This window comes from Lagopus leucura, unplaced genomic scaffold (genome assembly GCF_019238085.1).
Source record: "Lagopus leucura isolate 7727_CA_CO unplaced genomic scaffold, USGS_WTPT01 Super-Scaffold_100001, whole genome shotgun sequence".
NCBI lineage: Eukaryota > Metazoa > Chordata > Aves > Galliformes > Phasianidae > Lagopus > Lagopus leucura.
Genome location: NW_024962262.1, coordinates 72498087 through 72519036, shown reverse-complemented (window position 1 = coordinate 72519036; position 20950 = coordinate 72498087). Strand labels below are relative to the sequence as shown.

Here is a 20950-nt window from a genome sequence, read left to right as displayed (position 1 = left end):
TACTCAGGTTCTTTCTCCGCGTCACTTAGTCCTTTTTCTTTTCTGTCTTGTGCTTATGCCCTTATTGTCTTGCATCGTTTTTTAGTGCTTCTCTCAAGGTCCTCTTCTTGCTCATTCGGTGTTCTCTCATCCTTCTTGCTTTCTCTTTTTCTTTTGTTTTCACTTGCTTCTTGTTAGAACAACACTTTGGAAAGGAAGTAACACTTCAATTTTGAAGAAAAACTCCTGAGAAACCAAAAGTTTTTAATTTTGTTTGCTTTCCAAATATTATCACAAAGCAATGCAGCATATTGACTTCTTCTCAATCTCACACCCTTCCAGATTTTCTACTTGAATTCTATACTGCCATATAATAGGTATGTGCACACAAAATATAGATTGTTCCTACCTGGACAAATTGAAAGATGAACTGAAGTTTCTGAAGTTGATGTTATAGTAAAATTTATATTTTCAGCTCTTAGTATAGAGTACGAGCCTAACTTACTGATATCAAGGGGAAATTGAGGAATGAAAAAGCCTAGGTTTTTTGCTTCCACTATACATTGGAGACATGGAAAAAATGTTTCTCCTGATGTTATAAAAGGTTCTGATTATGTATTCAAACAAACAATTCCTTTGGAAATTTCATGCTTGCTTGTCCTCTTAAAAACATGACCCGAGCTGCTGGGGTTATTCTGTTATTTTACTCTGTGTATTCAGATTTTTTGATATTCTTGTTTGAGTTATTGAAATTTTGTTGCCAATCGTTCACCTGTTAGTTGAGAAAATAATTAAGAGTATTGATTCCTTAATATCTGAGCTGTGATTTCATCTACTTCTTAATAATCTGAAGTTAATTCATATAGAAACGTGGAGGATCAGATAATATAGTTCTTTGTAACGGGGAAAAATTTCTTCCCATCTCCTTTGCTTTTCTTAGGTGGACTGGATCTGAAGTCTGCTGTATAAAAGGCACAGTTTCTGCATGCTAACTCTGGTGTACAGCATTGTAACTTTTGCACTCTTACATGAGGAAGCACTAAAACTCTCTGAGCCTGCAGATGTTTGTTTTGTTAGGGCAACTGCTGTAAGTCAGGGTAGAAAGCAGCCTACCATCAGGATGTACATGCTAATAAGCAAACACTATTCTGGATTACAATAGTTGCCTTTGGAAATGCTAGTTTGGTTCCTACTTGGTTAATAAATAAAAGTGTTACTCATAACTGTTATGCCTCTTCAGTGATTTGTTTGTATTTTTGTTAAACCCACCCATTTTCTGTTCTGCTCCTGGTTTTGTTCCAGTCTACTTTTCAGTAAACTGAGTTCTTGTGCTTGTTTTATGCATGTTTTTTTTTTTATGGCAGAAGACTTCTTGCATAAGATAAGCAGCGTGACATTGCTCTGTTTCTGGGATTAGATGAGGCCTCAGTCAAACAATGATTTAGATACCTCAGTGTTGAGTGGCTGACATCCCCCTTCCTTTTTCAGCAATCCATTGCACTTATTTCTCATTTTCCTGGAATTCCTTTGGGTTTATTATTGTGCATTTCAGAGCTTCTCGCTTTGTTCATCTTTGTGCTTTAGCAAACCAAACTCCTCTGGACAAAATGTTTGCAACTTCTGACATTTATGGAGATACTATTAACTGATCAAAAGATGTAAAATCTTAATATTTCTTTTAGAGTTACGTAAATGGATCGTTTAATCCATGTTAGTGTCATGGAGAGCATTAGCTTCAGCAATTTCTTCTCAGTATTTGGGTGCTGGAACTGCTGGAGTTCCAAAATATCGCCATCAATAATCCCAGAATTTCAACAATTTCTATTTGGCACTTGGAATTGACATGTTTCATCTGGGGGCCACTATGAGAGTTTTTCTGGACTTTTATATCAATGAGAGTCTTTTTTTCTTTTTCTTTTTTTTTCTTTAATTTTTGTTTTATGGCTGCTATCAAAGAACATTAAAAAAATAAATTCCATACATCATCTTCATAGCGACCTCACCAAAAAAGGGATTCAAAACAACATTATCTCAAGTTGACAGACGGAGCTTGGTCAGTACGTTCAGGACAATAATTTAACAAGTTATTAAAAAATTGCAAGTTTCTGAATTCTTTAAACCCTTATTATACTAAATTTTATGTATTTATTCAAATGACACGAGTACTTGTTTGTGAAACCAAGTTAGTAGGCCTGATTGAAGTTGGTTTTCTTCTGGATCAGGTGGCATTAGAGCAGTAAGGATTGGGACAGGGAGGAATGTGGGCAGAATGCCCTCCCATGTGCTCCTTCATCTTTGACTTCAGCCTTCTTTTGCTGTCATCTGAGCAAAAGCAAACTCTTACATTTGTTGTGAGTTGAGGGAGGAGAAGAGGAAGAGTGAGTGGACAATGAGAGAGAGGGGGCAGGAGAGGAAGGCAGAGAGGTTGCAGTGACCTCACCATAAGATAGCAACTTCTGCTAGTTTCATAAAACATTCTCCACTCTAGAAAATCCTTGTTTTTGATATAGCAAGGCAGGAAATAATACTGTTTTAATGCTAATTGGTAATTATTTAAATTTGATGAAAGGCGTATCAGAGTTTCTTGATATTTAAGACTTTTAAATGATTAGGTCTGTTTTTTGGGGTATTCCATAGCTTGGCAGGAAGGTGAGGGCTTGGTGAGGAATTGCTGGCTGAAATTTGAGGACAGTTTAATTAGATTATGATGAATATGCTCTGAGCTTAATGATGGTTGATATTTGCCCCAACAAGCATTCTGGAGTCTCCAATGAGCTACCTGCAATTTTATTTTATAGGGACGTGGAGCTACTATAATAATAATCGATAATAATCGATAATAAATGTAGCCCAGTGAAGTTTTTGTTAGTTGATGTGTACCCGTTGTCTGTACTGGCTTTTCTGTCTATGGGCATGCATCCACATACATGTGCATGTATTACTTGAATGGGGTGTTTAAATTCTTCTATAACGGTCTATCATATCAGTTAAAATTCACCAAGCATTTGCTATCCATAACCTATGTAGTATGGTGTATCCTTCAAATACATCAAACTGATGTTTAATGGAAGGGATGGAGGCTACAACAAAAGAATAAAATGAGACCTTGGAGTTTGAAATCTGAAAAATAAGTGTTTTGACCTCACCAGTAGATTACGTGACAATTTACTGAAGTTTGTTAATTCATCTCCTTCCTCAATGAGAGTTTTCTAGGTCAGTGATTCCTTAACTGGGGAATAAGGCCATGGTAAAAGAACTGCAGATGGAATTTAACCATACTGAATTATGTGAAGTTGAAAATAATTGTTAGTATGATGAGTATTTTTCTTAAATTTTGTAGCTGGCAGTGGTCTGTATTCTAATAAATGGAGCTGTAGTTATGGAGTGAATGATGTGAGGTAAATTTGGAATCATTTATTTATTCATCTTTATTTATTCATTACTCTGAAGGAACAAAGAAGGGAAAACCCATTTGTGCATTTTTTGTTGCTTTACTTAGCCTTTTTACCACAGTTTTGGAGTGCCTTGTGATGTTTAAGGCATGGGAGATTACTGTAACTCATGTATCACACTCATGAGGTAACTTCCTACTTTCAAAGCTGACTTAGGAGAGGGGGGAAATGCAGCTACATCCTCTGGATTTGGAGCTGCCTTTCTGGCAACACCTACCTCTTTGGTGCCTGGATGTTAAGGGAAACCAGCAATCAGAAGTTAGAGTAGGTTATATGATGGGGCTGATTTGACAGCGGTCTAAATTAGGTTGAAAGGAAACTGTGTCTGCTTTTTCCCTTGGTCCTACATTACTTGCTCTTTGTTGGCACCTTTGCTTTACTTTTTCGTGCCGGGCTAGTTTTAGAAGCTAAGTGCAACAGCCTAATGATATAAACAAAGGTAAGAACTTTACTGCTAGTTTAGCTACCTAAGCTGTTTCATCATGAGGTGGAGGAGTGCCAGGAAGATGAGTCTTGCCTGTGACGCAGGCCTTTCTTTTGAGTAGGAGCTGTGAGTTTCATCAGCTTGTGAAACCATGCACTTGTGTGAAGTTAGGTAATGGGGAATAAACTGAACTAACATTTGTTTTTTTGCTGCAGGAAGGCCTGTATCACCTTTTGTTCAAGCTTTAATTTTTTCTTGCCCTTTGCTGAACCAGAACAGGAAGTGAACCTGATGAAGACGTGAAGAGTTTTTGGTTGGATTGTTGTGTTATCTTGTTTTATCATAGTATGAATAAACAGCAAAGCTTTCAGGAGGAATAGGGGACACAGCTGTGTGCCTGAGAAAGAGGGAGAGGGGCTGCCCTCCCTGCCGCTGGCAGCCTGCTGGATCGTCTCAGCTGAAAGGCATAATTTTACCTGTAGATCTGAAATTGTGCTCTAAGAACCCAATGCTGTATTTTCCAGGATACAGCATTAATTGCTCATATACTCTTTGAGAAACTGTCCAACCTATCACTGAAAGATATCCCGTCTGATTTAAGAGCTATTTTGTAAATGGTGTTCTTCTCTAAGATGGCTATGACAGAATTAGTTCCGTCTCATAACTTTGTTCTGGAGTTAGGCATCTGAGCTATTTGAAATCTGTGAGAATTGTTTAGAACTGAGGGCGTTTAAACAGGAGGTGTGCAGAGAGTGTTGGGAGTTTCATCGTTGAGACCTCAGTTGTAAGAGGACATGCATGAACTATTCCCTTTAGCATGTTCTTCATGCAAAAAGAATACAAACTCATTTTTTTGCTTCAAGTGAGAGCATGTAAGCACATGATGTTTCACATGTTCTTGCTGACTGTCTGCAAGACCCATTTAATCTGTGCTGTTGTACAAGAAAGAATCATGGGGCAGGGCAAGAAAAGGAAACATGGCTATCCAATCCAGTGACTAGTGTGCTCATCCACCTTAAAAGAAGAGGAAAAAAGAAAAATTAATAATAATAAATAAGAATTAATAAGCAGCGCTTATGCCTTTTATAGGAAATGGTTCCTGGATAATGTTTTTATTGTGCAAAGATATCATGTGAATTACGCCAAGAGGGCAGCCACCAAGTTAGAGTGCTGAATAACATGTGAATGAAATGTGGGGAGTGTGGGTGGAAAGTAAGTATTTGCAACTTACCCATCAGTTATTTGCTAAGAGCTTTAATACTAAGTAATTTTTAATTAATTTTCTGAAGGACTTTGATAAATTATATGTTTTTGCGTTTGTTAATTTATATGGCAAAATTACAAGCACTCTGATATTTTTTGACTTTGTGTATTTGAGTGTATGTGTGAGGTGCAGTTTGTAAGAAATAGATGCTGTGGTGTTTATGCTAAAGGCACCTTCAGTTCTGAAAACAGGATTTCTCTTTAGCTTCTCTAACTTGGTATCTCTAGTATGGTGGGAATGATGTTCCAAAATCCAAAATTGATGCAATTTTGCTTTAGAATTCTCCTTTACTGTTGCATTGGTCAAACTGAGCCTGAGGTAGAACTTAGAGCATATTGTGGATGTCTTTGTAGGTGTTTAGGCTGGAACACCAAAAGCTGTGTAGTGTGGACGCTGCGATGAAGTCTGTCTTCTTTTCTTCTCATTTTGCTATCATAGTAGTTTGTTGTTGGCATGTGTGATTAAATTTATTTCTTCAAGTTTATTTATGGAGACTATTATGACAGACACGAACTATATATAGAAAAGATGGTAAACATCTCGCTTGTGTTCTTGAAGTAGAGGTAGGGTCTGTAACTGTTGGTATCAACCAGCTGTTAACTATGGTTTTCAAGCTGCTTTGTGGCAATTTGGCAAGTACTACCTGAAATGCTTTACCTAACCTGTTCTTTACTTCTCTGTACTGTATTCATAGTGTACGCAGTGAGTGTAGTTACAGACAGATGAAGTTAGTGAGCTCTCCACTTTTGCTTTTCCGTGCACAAACTTGATTTGTTTAGATGATGAGCTTCTTAGGCAAGGGTCACAGTTCTGTTTTATATCACACAACACCTACAATGATGGTGTTCTCCCTCTGCCACTAGAATGCCCCATCTCTTATCCCGGCTCAGTTCTACAGCTTGGCTGCTCACATTCCCAACCAAGCATCCGGACTTGTGGTCCTGACCTATGAGCTGTCAGTTTCAAAGGTTCAGAACATCAGAGGCTTGATGCAGAAATGCAGATACAGTTTTCCCTGATCAAGTGTTAGTATGCAGAGTATGAGTGCATTAGCTATTTGCATATACTGAAGATGTTTGTTAGGTTTTTATTTGCTGTGAAGATTTTTAAGCTGGAAGTTCAGGCTCTGGTGTGTGTAGAGTCAGCAGGAAACTTATCAAGAAAGGTGACTATTTTACATCATGCCAAATACATCAGGTTTGGCTTTTGTGGAACTGCAGCTTAAGAATTCTTATTTTAATGAAATAACTCAATTTATTCATTATAATTTTTGAATGCATCTGGTTGTCATAGAGCCTGAGCTCCACCACTGTTAATTTATTTTCAAAGCTATTGAACTTCATTTGAACTGCTATTTGAAAGCTACTGGAAAAGATTTTTAAATATGGTTTGTCTGTACTGATATGACTGGCAGGTGATGGAGCTTCTTTTCAGATTTCCAAGCTAGAGCTGAAGGGGCAGTCATCATATGTGTAGTTTCAGATAAAATGGATTCCCCCTCTTTTTAGAATCATAGAATATCCCAAGCTGGAAGGAATCCACAAAGATCATCAAGTCCAGCTCTGGCTTCCACATGGGATCACCTGAAATTCAAACCCTATGTCTGAGAGCACTGTCCAAACGCTCCTTGAGCTCCAGCACTGGTGGCCGTGCCGCAAGCCCCTTGCATCCCGTTCCCCGCCCACCGCCCTGTGGTGCAGCCCCTTTCCCTGACCCCCAGCTGCCCTCCCCTGACGCAGCTCCATGCCGTTCCCTCGGGCCCTGTCGCTGTCACACAGAGCAGAGCTCAGCGCTGCCCCTCAGCTCCCTGTGAGGAGCTGCAGCCGCCATCAGGCCTCCCCTCAGCTCCTCTGCTCTGCGCTGAGCACAGCGAGGGACCGGTTTGATCAGCCGCTCCTCGTACACCTTGCTCTCCAGACCCTTCCCCATCTATGTAGCCCCGCCTTGAACAATCTCTAATGATTTTATGTCCTTTTTATATTTTGGCACCCAAACTGCACACAGTGCTTGAGGTACAGTGCAGAGCAGAGTGGGACACCTCCTTGTCCTGACCACAGTGCTGTTTCCTTCTGACTGAATTTTTGGTGGCCCTTTTGGCTTCCACAATGTTGACTCATGTTCAACTTGCTGCCAACCAGAACGGGGGGGCGCCCCCCCCCAGATTGCTTCTCCAGTCTCTTGTTTCCCAATCTGTACATAGACCCAGGGTTTCCCTGTCACAGGCGCTTGCTCATGTTAAACTTCATCCTGCTGGGAATTGCCCAGCCCTCTGGCCTGTTGAGATCTCTCTGCAGGGCCTCTCTACCCTTGAGGGAGTCAGCAGTTCCTCCCAATGTAGTGTTGTCCACAAACTTAATGTAACTTCGAGTTCTGTGACTTAAGTGAATGGAGAGGGAAAGCAAAATGACTATTTCAGATTTTGTTTTGGTACTATTCTTGGGATTTGTAGAAAGAACAGCAAGGTGCTGAGATTGAGTTGTGCAAAAAGAAGTAAGATATCCTTCACCTTTTGAAGAACGTTTTTAAAGTTACTTTTGTGTTCGTGAACCCAAACTGCTTTGGTTTCTATTAACCTGTTAATCAGCCCCTGCCCTCCTTGTGGAGGGGCAGTGTCTACCTTGTTTGTGAAGTGCTGAGTTCATCTCTTTTAATATAAATGCGAAGCTTCAGAGCTTGTCCTGCATAGAAATCATCACCCTGATGATAAGACAGGCCGTCTCGTTTATTTCCCCGAGAGAAGATAAAAAGAAATTAAGAAAGAGAGAAAGTTAAGAGCTGAGGCTGCCCTCTCATCTAATGTCGGCCTTCTTCACTTACTGTGCTCTAAATAATGGTTGTTGTAATCCTTCTCACAGTCACTAGTGAATTTGCCATCAGAATGATGGCATGGATTGTAGCCTTGTTGGGAAGGCTTAAGATATGTATAACTTGTTGATTGATTTTTATTTTTATTTTTCTTTTTTTAAGTGCTAGAAATTTATTTTAGAGTTTTACATAGATTTCTGTGGGACTTTTAGAATGGGTAAAATGTATTTTTAACTGAAGAAATCTCTTTCTTTTGCTATTTCTTTTAGTTAAAGTGTCTCAGAAATATGCCTGAACAAGTGTCCATGGGAGAACTCATTTAAATGGGTGAAGTTTGACAGATACATTAAGGAAAATTCACGTGTTTGAGAACTAAATATTTTCATTTAGTTTCTTGTTATACAAGGCAAAAATATACACCTTCAGTTTTCCAGCTTAAACTGGAGCTTGAGAAAGTAAATATTGTATTAAAGTGGAAAGTATATCAGCGCTAATTCTTTATTATCACTTTTGTATCAGAAATGTGATAGCAAGATGCAGGGACTCTGGAGATAAAGTCTGTTTTAAGACCCAGAGGTATGGTGAACATCTAAAGAAAGAGCACCTAGCTGTATGTATACTTATACAGTCTGTATCTCCGAGATAATGAAAGGTAAAATTAGATTGTGGCATGGCAGCTGTCAATGGGAGCTGCTGTATGGGGATCAGTTGACCAGCAGTTATACCATGGTGAGTTTATAGTTTAAAGAGTACTTAAAAAGCACATAAGCCTGTATATTGCTTGAACAAATCACTGAACCAAAGTCTTAAAAAAGCTCTCTATTTACAGAGCTACAGTTGGTTTGTTTGTCCGCTTTTATTTCAAACAGTATTGGTGGGCTTATCTCCATGTAGTAAAATATTTTGGAGGCCTTCAAGACAGAAGGTCTTACTGTATCAGATCAGGGCAACCGACATGTAGGTTTGTTACAAATGTACTTGAAATGTATAACTTTAGATTGCCTTTGAAATTAAGGTCAAAAACGATGTGCTGCTACAGTTGAAGTGGGGAAATGATCTTATTTCATTTAGACATGCTGTACAGATAATTTCGTACGTACATAAAGTATTTTTTAACAGACCTTGTTGTGGTCTGAGTATAATTTTACAGTACTTATTCTGCTTTGTCTCTATTTTTAACCATTCCTATTACAGGAATGTTTATTAGAACATGATGATAACCTCTGAATTAATTTCCATATCCCGTTACAGGTATATTGCAGCATGATAGGGGGTTTTTCATGCTTCAGGGCAGAATTAGAAAGGAAAAAAAAAAAAAAAAAAAGGTTAAAACAAGGAACAAATTATGTCAAAACCAAGTAACACATGAGTTTTGATAAGGATGGCTCACTTTCAAAGCTGGACTATGTTGAATGTATTGTAATACTTCTGTTTGTGTATTGTGGGTTTGAGTTCATGCAGGTTTTGAGAGGTAAAAGCATTTCAGTACATTTACTTGTTCCAGCTCTAGGATAGATCAAGCTGAAGTTGATGCATCTGAGCACTCCACTCTGGCCAAGTCTTTAAGAAGTAGGTAGTCTGTTTTGTAAAGAGAAGGATGAGAAAAAATGGAAGTTAATGATGAGTAGACAAGAAGAATAGTACACTGTCTCGAGGCATTTATTTTAGACCTAAAGTTCTAAACTGATGAATGAAAATATGTAGTGGCATGTGTTTTACTTTTCAGCTTTGAAGTTATTTTCTCAACTACAAGGAGCAGAAACAGTTTTTGTAAATGAAATGATCAATGTTTTTGAGGTCATACGTGGAAAAATCTCTGAGAAGCATTTCACAACTCTGAGAGCAAATTAAATGTGCTAAACTAGTTTATAGCCCTCATAGATACTCTGAATTATGACTTCATTCACATGCTACTGTTTATTTCATGAGTAACTTGTTAACTAAAATGACTCTATTTCTAAGAGAAATTAATTCATTCCTGCATATAAGATGTCACCTTTTAAGGGAGTTATAGCTGGGAAGTATGTGTTAACATGAAGAAGAAAGTATGTGCTTATAGGAATACAGTGACATCAAACTACTGTGAATGTTTTGGTGACACTGCTGGGGATGGGCAGCTCCTGCTGTAACATCTCTTTGCTTGTGGATGAGGAAAGGGAATGTAAAAAGTGGCATGACTTAGCTGTTCTAAAACAGTTAAATTTAACAATATCTATTTTGCTTGACAGTATTAAATGGGTAGAAAAAGTTACTTCCCACTCTGTGGTTCCTTATATGGTCAGTAAGGTGATAACTATTATGGGTTTGTGATTCTAGAAAAGGAGCAAGGAAATAAGCATATACAAATTATCTAAAATAAATGTAATGTAATTGATCTTTATTTAGTGTGTGCTTTTCTCTTTTCCTCCTTTCCTGTTTTGTGTCACTTTAATGCTCCCTAAAATAGGCTTTATTCCACGGTTTGCACAAACAAACAATTTTTTTTAAAGAAAAACCCTAAGTTGTCTGGCTCTGTGGGTCAACTGTAAGGTTTGCTCAGTTCAGTTCAAGGACAAGAGTACCTTTTTTAAAGAGTAAGTTACACCTTTAATTTCATAAAGAGGTTGGGCTAAAAAATCAAACCACATACATGTTGTGAGTCAGCTGTTTTGGAGATCCATATTGCAATCTGAAGTCTCACCTGATGTGACACCATTCTATAGGTTATTCTGTAATAATGTGAGGTGTGCTTCAGTGTTTATTATTTTGTCAGCAGTTCTAGCTTAGGAAACCCCTTTCTGTCCCAGCTGCTTGTTCCTGCTGGCAGGTTGCTGCTGCAGTTGTGCTGTGCATCTCCAGTGAATTGGGTTAGAGAACTGGTTAGAGAATTGGGTTAAAAATAATGGTCTTTTTTCCTTCTGCGGCACCTTGTTTTTCACCTGCATCGTTGCTGTTTGCTAAGTTGATTCTGTAATAGTAGCACTCTCTCATCCAAGCAGGTAGAAGTGGAAAGGATGCAGACTGCTTAAGAAAAGAAATTCTCACTGAACTGGAACTGTAGTTCTACCTTTGCCAGAATTGAATTTGGGTGAGAAGCTTTGTGATTTCAGTAAAGCTGTTTGCACATGCTTTCACACTTAAAGGATGGGTTCTTGCATCACGCAGTGTAAATTTAGCATGAGTGAAACCAGTCATTCACAGCGTTTTCTCTTTAGAGGAACTTGTGCTTTTTAGAGCACTGACAATCATAGCTGTACAGTATACAGGAATAAGGATGGTATGTATGTTTTGGTTTGGGTGTAATTGCTTCAGAAGTGTCTAATAAAAAGTGTTTATCTAGAAACTAATCTAGTTCAGCAATGTGCATTGAAGACTCTTCGGTAGTAAAAAGGATAACATGAGCTCTTGGCACGAATGCTGTGTTAATGAAGTTTAGTATAAACTAGGTTTGCATTGTAGTGACCTTCTGGTACTGGCGTGAAATCCAGTCATGTATCATAAAGGTCTCTTCTTGTAACACTGCAGCTGTTGGATTTTTTTTTTCTAATTAACACGTTAAAGATATCAGAAGATAGCTTCTTAACTGAGGATCTGTGTTGATGTCTGGAGGACTAGAGGTAGCATCCAGTCTGCACTATTTATACTTCAACAATGCACAACAATTAAATTGCATTACCGTACCTTTCCTGTAGTCATTATGATTTCACAAGATTTCACAGAACTCCGTAATGACTGAGTTGGGCAGAGGCCCCCTAGGTCCATCTAGCCCAGCACCAGCTCCAGCAGGGACACCCAGAGCGAGGTGCCCAGGACCACATTCATTTGGCTTTGGAAGGATCCCAAAGGAGCAGACTCCATGGTTTCTGCGCAGCCTGTGCCAGTGTTCCGTCACCTGTGCATCACAGAAGTGCTTCCTGGCACTCAGACAGAGCCTCCTGTCTTCCAGTTTGTGCCACACATCATCTTATGTGTTTGACCAGATGCGTTTGTCTAATTGATGGGATTTTTACTTAGTAACAAAATGCAACGTATGTGCTAGTTGCTGTAAGAACAGTGGTTTGGAAGTTCCTCGGCTGTGTGTCTCTGGGAACCAGTCCTAGAAGCTGATAATAGCTAACACTCTATGGAATTTATTTTTTATTAGAAATTAGTGTTGATTTTAGTTCACATTTTGTTGTGCAATATTTTAAATGATTTACCAATTCTGTTCATTTTGTTGAATTTTTTCCCCAGTATGTCTTATATTGAGCAGTAAGAATATAAGTAAGTATGTTTGGGCAGTAAGAAACCAGATGAGGTTTAAGAAAAGCAAGTGTAGAGTCTTGCATCTAGGGAGGAATAATTGCATGCACGGGTTGGGGGATGACCTGCTGGAGAGGAGCTCTGCAGAGAGGGACCTGGGCGTCCTGGTGGATGACAGGTCGGCCATGAGCCAGCAGTGTGCCCTTGTGGCCAGCAGGTCGAGGGAGGTGATCCTCCCGCTCTACTCTGCCCTGGTAAGACCTCATCTGCAGTACTGCGTCCAGTTCTGGGCTCCCCAGTACAAAAAAGACAGGGATCTCTTGGAAAAGTCCAGCGGAGGGCCACAAAGATGGTGAAGGGCCTGGAGCATCTCTCCTATGAGGAAAGGCTGAGTGAACTGGGTCTGTTTAGCCTTGAGAAAAGAAGACTGAGAGGGGACCTGATCCAGGTCTATAAATATCTAAGGTGTGGGGGGCAGAATGGCGAGGCCGGACTCTTTTCAGTGGTGAGTGGAGACAGGACAAGGGGAAGTGGCCAGAAACTGGAGCATAGGAAGTTCTGCACAAATGTGCGCAAGAACTTCTTTACAGTGAGGTGACGGAGCACTGGAACAGGCTGCCCAGGGAGGTGGTGGAGTCTCCTTCTCTGGAGATGTTCAAGACCTGCCTGGATGCCTACCTGTGTGACCTGCTGTAGGGAACCTGCTTTGGCAGGGGGGTTGGACTCGATGATCTCTGGAGGTCCCTTCCAACCCCTACAGTTCTGTGATTCTGTAAGCAGCATCACTTATTGCCCATACATACTTTAAAGAGTAGGCTGTTGAGATGCAGGTTAACAAATTGTTATTATATAGCTGTATATGTGTCTTTCTTCATTACGTCTTAATACGTTAATCTTCTCAATCATTTCAGTAACTATATAGTTCAGGATATTTTCACCAGTAAATAAATATTGTTTACTTTTAAAGTAAGTACTTACATTCTATGTTTCTAGCAACTTGTATTTACTGAAGGCCAGTGACCTGAATTCTGTTCACTTCTTACAGCAGTGAATGTCAGAGATTTCTCTGGTGCTTCTTGTGACTTCTAAAGTAATACTCAATAACCTCTTCACAGAGGAAAAAGGAGATGTCAGAATGTAGTTGTGTTTAGTTAGCACAGTCTTTCAATTCTTCACTGAAAGTGCCATACAGAATCTTATACTAACACAGTGATAACCAAATAAGGAAAATAAATCTGTGTACAAAATTTTAATTAGTAACATGTAAAAAGTAAAATTCTACCCAGAATACTTTTAATTCATGCTTTTATGTGTTTTGTTGTTGATATTCTGAAAACTCTCATTTAAATTTGTTGTGAAGGAGTGCTATGCAGATGCTTAAAATTAAACCCAAGTTGTGGTGAGAGTGTGGCCTTTCTTTTAAAGGCATTGGTGTTTGTTGCCTTTAACACTTTGCATATTTGTATTGCATGGAACAATCTTGTAACTGTAGATGCTTTAATAGCACTTTTATAATAAAAAAATTCAATGTATTATGGCCATTTTAGGCTTAAAATATATTAATATACATATATATATAAAATATATATGTATATTATATAATAAATGTATAAATTTTATATGTATTATATATATATATATATATATGACTCTTACAGCTCTGCTACATATAGATCCTGTTGAACTGGATTCTTCTTGTATTCTTATGTTATAAAAGTGTCCCCATTTGCATAAACTCATGATCTAGTTTGATATCCAGGCAAACATACAAAAAAAGAAAAATGGGGAAGGATGATGAAACCTCTAGAGAGATGTTACTGATGTTTTTTGCACTTCATTAGGTTTTTATGTGTAAGATGATTCTGAAACCGACTTTGGGTTAGTGAGCCTACTGGCAAATAAGTTGACTATTCAGTGTCTTGAAAGAAGGAGAAAATGCTGTTAAAGAATATGGTGGAATAACACACAATGACCTTAAAAATGCTAGCAGGCAACCTCACCTTATAGAATTAAGAAAAGTCAAAGACACAAGCTTTATATTTTTTCATAGTTCGCATCTTTACAATATAAGATATACTCAGCATCTTTGATTAGTTTAACTAGTCAACTACAACATGTTGTAGTGAAGCTGAATTCCACACTTAAAATTATTGATGAATGTGGAAGTGCTTTGGAAAGGTAGGTAATCCCACCATTTGTATTTTGAAGGGATCAAAGGAAGAGCATTATGTTGGTAAGGACAGATGAAGACTAGAAAGCAACAGCAAGTAAAATAGGAAATAAAAGCTTGTTTTAGCATGGTAGTTTCATACACAATTGATTTCTAAGAACTGCTCTCTTAAGTGAAATACCTCACTTTTCTTCTTTTGCTATACCACTTGAAATAATTTGCTTTTTTACACCTTTCTTATCATCTCTTCCTTTCTCCATTCTTTAATTCTAGTTTGCATCTTTTATGTACCAGTAAGTAGGCCAAGCTGGATTCTTGAAGCCCGTTAAACATTGTTATTATTTTCCTTAAGTAACCTAGAAATGATCTTGCAGATTGTGTAATGAGTGGGATTTGTCCTTGCTTACTCTCATCATTGATTTATGATTACCTGAAACTTATACAGGCTGTGTAAAAGGTCTTCTGGCTTTAAGAACTCAGCAATACAGAGACACGATAGAAGATACTCAATAACTGAATTTAAATGTGGAGCAATTATGTGCTATTAGGTTGCATCTTTTTTATAAAGGATAAAATAGCGTAAGATGTTATCCTTTGATGTTGTGTCTATGATATTGCTATCACACAATTTAATTATTTTTTGTTTTGGTTAATGTTCTAAAATTACTTTTTAGATTGTGGGTCAGTTCCTAGAGTATTGCACTATGATAGACAGCTGCCTCCTGCTCCTCATCATTCTGCACTTCCACAATAGTCATCCAGCTCTTCAGAATGTGGGAATTGTTTTGTGCTTAAAGGCAGGTTGGGGAATTGCATTGGTTTGTGATGGGTGCGTTCTGCTGGCTAGTTATGAAGAAATATGGGTGAACGTACTCATTCCCTTCTGTGAGCTGTTAATGACTTCATAGTTACTTCAGCAGCTTATTGCCTGTAGCTTTAAATTAATCTTGAAAAAATGATTTGTGTCTCCTTGTGATATCTTTCCAGTTTGTTTTTTCTTTTTTAATATCTTTACTAATCCTTTGCAAGGTGGATGCTTTGAGTTAGTATTAAAAGTGAACTAAAAGTGTTCTAGAGTAATAGACTATCAGCAAAAGGCAACTCTTCCCGTATGTTTAAAATTGCTTTATTGCTGTGGCAAAATGAACTACGTATGATTTGAAGTTGTGTAGCTATAACTTGAAATTCTCTGTTCACTGGACAGCATGTTCTTATCAAATGATTTCCTTTTCTCAGTTCAGAATAGTTCAGAATAAAAAGTTTGCAGGACAAGTTTTATGAAGAGTGGCTGAGGTCCTTTGGTTTGGTCAGCTCAGAGAAGAGAAGGCTGAGAGATGATCATTGCAGTCCTCAGCTTCCTCAGAAGAAAGGAGATTGAGGTGCTAATCTCTCCCTGGTGACAGTAACAAGACGCCAAGTAAAAGCATGAGGCTGCCTCAGGGCAGGTTCAGATAGGGTATTAGGAAAAGGATCTTAACCAGAGGGTTGTTGGGCACTGACACTGGCTCCCCAGGGAAGCCTTCAAGGCACCAAGTTGCTGAAGGTCAAGTGTTTGGACAACACTCTCAGGCATATGGCTTAATTGTTGGCAGTCCTGTGTGGAGCTGAGACTACCTTGTGACCCTTGTGGGTCCTTTCCATCTTGGGATATTCCATGATTCTGTTACTCTGTGAATCTGTTTGGCCGTGACAGCCCTGTTGTATGTTATTAGTGTTGCCATCAGTTTGGTAATATGCCAGGTTGTGAAGCTCTGGAGATGTGCTACTGAGCTGCTTTTGGAGCTCACCATCCCATCGTAGAACTGACAGAAGACACTGTGTGAATGCTTTACAATCTGTTCTGGCTGAAAATCATCTAGCTTTGTTCAGACTATGTTTGTTGATAGTTTGAATTAAATGGACAGTATTGAAACTATCTGTATTTGAAACAATTGCAGAAGGAAGGAATTCCATCAAGAGGAACCTTGGTAAACTCTGAAGGTGCGGCCTTGTGAACCTAATGAGGTTCACAAAGCAAAGTGCAAGGTGTTGCACTTGAACGGGAACAATCCCAGCTATATGTACAGATGGGTAGAAGAACTCCTTGAGAGCAGCCCTGCCGAAAAAGATTGAAGGGGGCCCTGGTAGATGAAAAACTTAATGTGAGCCAGCAATGTGTGCTTGTAGCCCGGAAGGCCAACGGTATCCTGGGCTCCAGAAGAAGGATGGCCAGCAGGGACAGGGAAGTGGTTATCCCCCTGTGCTCTGCCCTCATGAAGCCCCATCTAGAGTACCGTGTCCAGATCTGGGGCCCCCAACACAGGAAAGACATGGAGCTTTTGAAGAGGATCCAGAGGAGGGCCACAGAGAATATCAGAGGGCTGGAACACCTCTCCTATGAGAATAGGATGAGGGGACTGGGCTTGCTCAGTGTGAAGAAAGAAAATTGCAGGGATACCTCGTCATTTCAAGGGGGTTTATAAATGTGATGGAAATCAACTTTTACATGGGCAAATAGTGATAGAACAAGCGGGGATGGTTTTAAACTAAAGGAGGAAAGATACAGATCAGATGTTGGGGGAAAGTTTTTTCACTGGGAGAGTGGTGAGGTGCTGGAACAGGGAGTTTATGCATGCTTCAACCCTGGAGGTGTTTAAGGCCAGGCTGGATGGAGCCCTGGGGAGCCTGGTCTAGTACATGGTCTAGCAGTTGTCAACCCTGCCTGTGGCAGGGGGGGTTGGAACTTGATGGTCCTTGGAGCCATTCTATGATTCTGTGAAACTGGCCTTATACTGAAATGAACGAATAAGAGGAGGTCCTTGTTGTATTTGAACTACAAGGTGGGAAAAACAAAATGGTGATGTTTTCAGTCTTTGCAAAATCTGCTGGATAAACATTCTGTAATATTAGTGTCCATAGGTACTGCAGTTTAAAAGCAAAGAGAATCTTGGCTGGAGAGTTTCAAGTATGGGAATATGGCTCTGTAAACTTAAAATACCCATGTAGGCTGCTCATATCTAGCACTCTAGGACATCTATTGTTTGTTTGTCTAAATCTAGTGAGTATTTAGGATTAAGTGGAGACAAGATTGTTCTTCTTCCTCTCTGCTTGTTTTTGAATGCAAGTGACTGTCTCTACTGAATTTAGCAGGACAAGGGGAAATGGTTTTAAGTTGAGGAAGGGAAGATCTAGTTTGGATGTCAGGGAGAAGTTCTTTACTGTGAGGGTGGTGAGGTGCTGGCACAGGCTGCCCAGAGAGGTTGTGGATGCCCCATCCCTGGAGGTGTTCAAGACCAGGTTGGATGGGGCCCTGGGCAGCCTGGTCTGGTATTAAATGTGGGGGTTGGTGACCCTGCATGTGGCAGGGGGGCTGGGGCTTCATAATTTTTGGGATCCCTTCCAACTAAGGCCATTCTGTGAATTTAGCTGGACTGAGTTCAGTGCAAGAGACTTCTGTGTCTGTTTATATGGTATGTTGGTTTAGCATAAATAGCAGACTGGGTGTTATTTATTTATTTATTTATTTATTTATTTATTTATTTATTTATTTAGTTTAAACAGAAGTCACTTAGGCATGTCAGCACCTAGTTTGCAGAACCTTGTGTAGCCTTAGGTCGTTGGTGTTTAAGGCTTGCCTGGGCCACGCTGAGTGAAAAGGAATTGTCTTGGGCTGTGCACATGCAGTAGATTGCTCCAAAAATAATGCTTCCTACTTATTTGCATGGAAACAAAAACTGATACAAAGATCACAATAACACTGTTTTATAGAGCAAATTCTCAACTATTTTTTTTTTTTTCCTGCAAGTGTTGAAGAATATCAATGGGTGCAATCTTTTCCACATGGAGAAATTCTGAGACACACCATTATTTCACATGCGCGTCCATGTTAGACACCATTGTGTCGGACTTGACCTGCTGCCATCTTTCACACAGCAACAAAATGTAATAGAATATTTTTGGTTCAAGCTCTACTGCCACACCACTGACATTGGCCTCTGACGTCATGGGTCAAAATGATAAAGCAGGAGGCATTATTTTTGGAGCCACTCTCATAAAATATATAATGCAATGAATGTATATAGAGTAACAAAGCTCATTTTAATCTTTTTTTATTAAAACATATGAAAAAGAGAGCCACAGTACCGTGAAACTTGTGGGATATGTGACCTTGTATTTGTGAAACTAGCACATCAGCCTGGTTCAGTGGCAGTGATTGCAATTCATAGTGAGTTCTCAAGATGTTCAGTAGAGATTTTTGATGAAATTTTACTCTTCCTGTGCTTCATCCTTGAAGATAGTTGTTCACAAGTGTACGTACTGCTAAAAGCAATGACATGAATAAGGTGCGATAGTGAATCAAGGGATATTTCTCTCTGGTAGGAGAGGGCTTATAGAAGTCTGGTAAAGAGACATGATGAAATTTTGAATTGCAGCTCTACATTCCATTTGAAATTCACAAGTAATGTATTTACATTGACTGAAAATGTAGTTGCAAGTAAAATGTTGATTAGTTTTTGGCAAGTTTGGAACCTATTCTCCAATTTCTGTATCAAAACTGAAAGCACAACTGCATATTTTCGCAGGCCAATGTATCAAAGTACCTAAACTTATTTGCCATCTTGAGCTGGCACTGCACTGTGTCTTGAGCCCTAGTTTTGGCCCAGATGGGATTCATAATGCACCAGTGTTTGTTGGTGCTGAGGGAACAGGCTGGGAAATGCTGCCATGATGGCACAGGGTAGGGCGTGAGGTTGCACTGTGAGCTGGACCTGGCACATGTGGCTCATGGGTTTGGATATTCCTGCCTTAGACAGTACTCATTGGCCTTGCCAAGGTCACAGCTACTGTGGTTGGCAGTGACATTTGGTATGTCTGTGGAATGTCACTTTTGAAAGACTGAGGTGTTGATTTATGATGGAGGATGGTAAGTTTTTTGTTTGTCCCTTTCTGCTGTTTGGAGAAATGAAGCAAAAAAATCACCTACTCGCCAAGTAATAGTGCAACCACTGCAACTGTGCTGTCTCACCACCGCCTCTTTTAGCTTGTATTGCAATTCTGTGGTGTGGTGGTAGAACAGGTAGCTGGGCCTATGATAGGTGCAGTACTTACACAGTTCTGGTTGATCAAGAAATAAATATGAACTGCAACATTTTTCACTTGCCTATCTGAGTGCATTTTAGGCTGGAAGCACTTTAGTGAAGTTACGTATATCAGGTGTTTAGAAATAATCTAGACTCGATGATCTGATTGAGTAGTTTGCTAAAATTCTCTGTTATTAGCAAAAATTTTTGATATTTGCTTAGGTTCTACATGATGATGATTTTGTATTTCAAAATGTGAAAAGCAAATAATTCAGAACTGCTTTGACTAGGGGTTGTTTATATGGTGGTTTTATTGTTCTCTTTTTCCATTACATAATCTCCATGATTCTTTTGATGGGGTTATAAAAACCTTTTATATCTCCTTGTTCTGTAGAAAGTTATAATTTTATTGTTCTGAGCATTGTTAATGGCATTTAAGGTGAACCTAAATGAATGCCATATGAGATCTGAGGAGAAAATAGAGTTCTATGTGTAGATTTGTGTGCATTTACATTTTGTTAGCTTGTTGGTTTGATAAAATCCCACTGAATTTGTATAAACCTTGTTCTGAGTTTTAGTTTGGGAGATTTGAGAACTTTTTTGATGACCTTGATTTTCAGAAATGTTGAATGACAAGTTGGAAGTTTAAGTCAATCCTTGAAGTTCTGTCAGAAGGACTTGATAACGTTCACCTCTGCTTTTAATGTTGGAGAACTTCATTTTCTGTTGGAACTTCCTAGGCTTACATCTGTGGCTCCGCCTGAGACTTAGGGCTGAACTAAACATGCAAATCCAGTGGAACAGGGACATTTATTGAGATATCTTGGTTTTATTTACTTTTTTTTTTTTTTCCCTAATTTTTGCAGTGTTGTTTCCTGCTGGACTCCCCATGTCCCCACAACCCCACAGGATGATATGAGACTTGAAAGAAGACGATGCATACAGGTGAGCTTATTTTCAAGAGCTTTCATAAGGGAAAATCTTGGATGTTCTTGATCAATTTTTTGTTTCCATTCCTTTCTCTACAACTCCAAAATTGTCATTCCAAACTTAGTAGAATATTTAAGAACCTGCAGAATTTTTAAAATATGTTTCTTTGCCCTATTAGACTTTTTGCAACTGGCCAAGAAAGAAAGTGGTTTCTGTGAATGGAAATATTGTGTTCAAAGTTTTATGAAACAAGGGTTTGCTCTTAAGAATATTGACTACATGTACTGGTTTTAGTCTTTTCTTGCTCGCTATTACCCCATTTTAATGATTCCTGGTTACCAACAGATGCATGTCACCTGATTAGTGATGTGCTATTTCAATCTTGTGTTAGCTTTATTGTACAGAAATGTTATGGATCCATCTGAAAAAAGATCACACCAAACAAAAAACTTGGAGTTCATTGTGCCTAATCACATCCTCGTGTTCAGCTACTATAAAATTTCTTAAGAAACACGGATAAAATCTTTAAACATCTTCAACTCATTAGACATTCTTAGAATTTACGTTTTAGGAAGTTCTTGCATTTTTTTTCCAAACAAAATACCTTAAGTCCCCAGTGTACTTGTTGAGTAAATGGCTTATTTT

General features: G+C 38.9%; 1 protein-coding gene across 1 annotated transcript in view; it reads left to right on the top strand.

Annotated features, from left to right (window-relative positions):
* The window catches only part of DYRK1A (dual specificity tyrosine phosphorylation regulated kinase 1A), an 84514-nt gene that overhangs the window by 9654 nt on the left and 53910 nt on the right, over positions 1–20950 (top strand). The window contains exon 2 of the mRNA XM_042867050.1: positions 20242–20320. Within this exon, the coding sequence (XP_042722984.1) occupies positions 20311–20320 (10 nt within the window). The 5' untranslated portion in view covers positions 20242–20310. The remainder of the gene's footprint in view (positions 1–20241; positions 20321–20950) is intronic.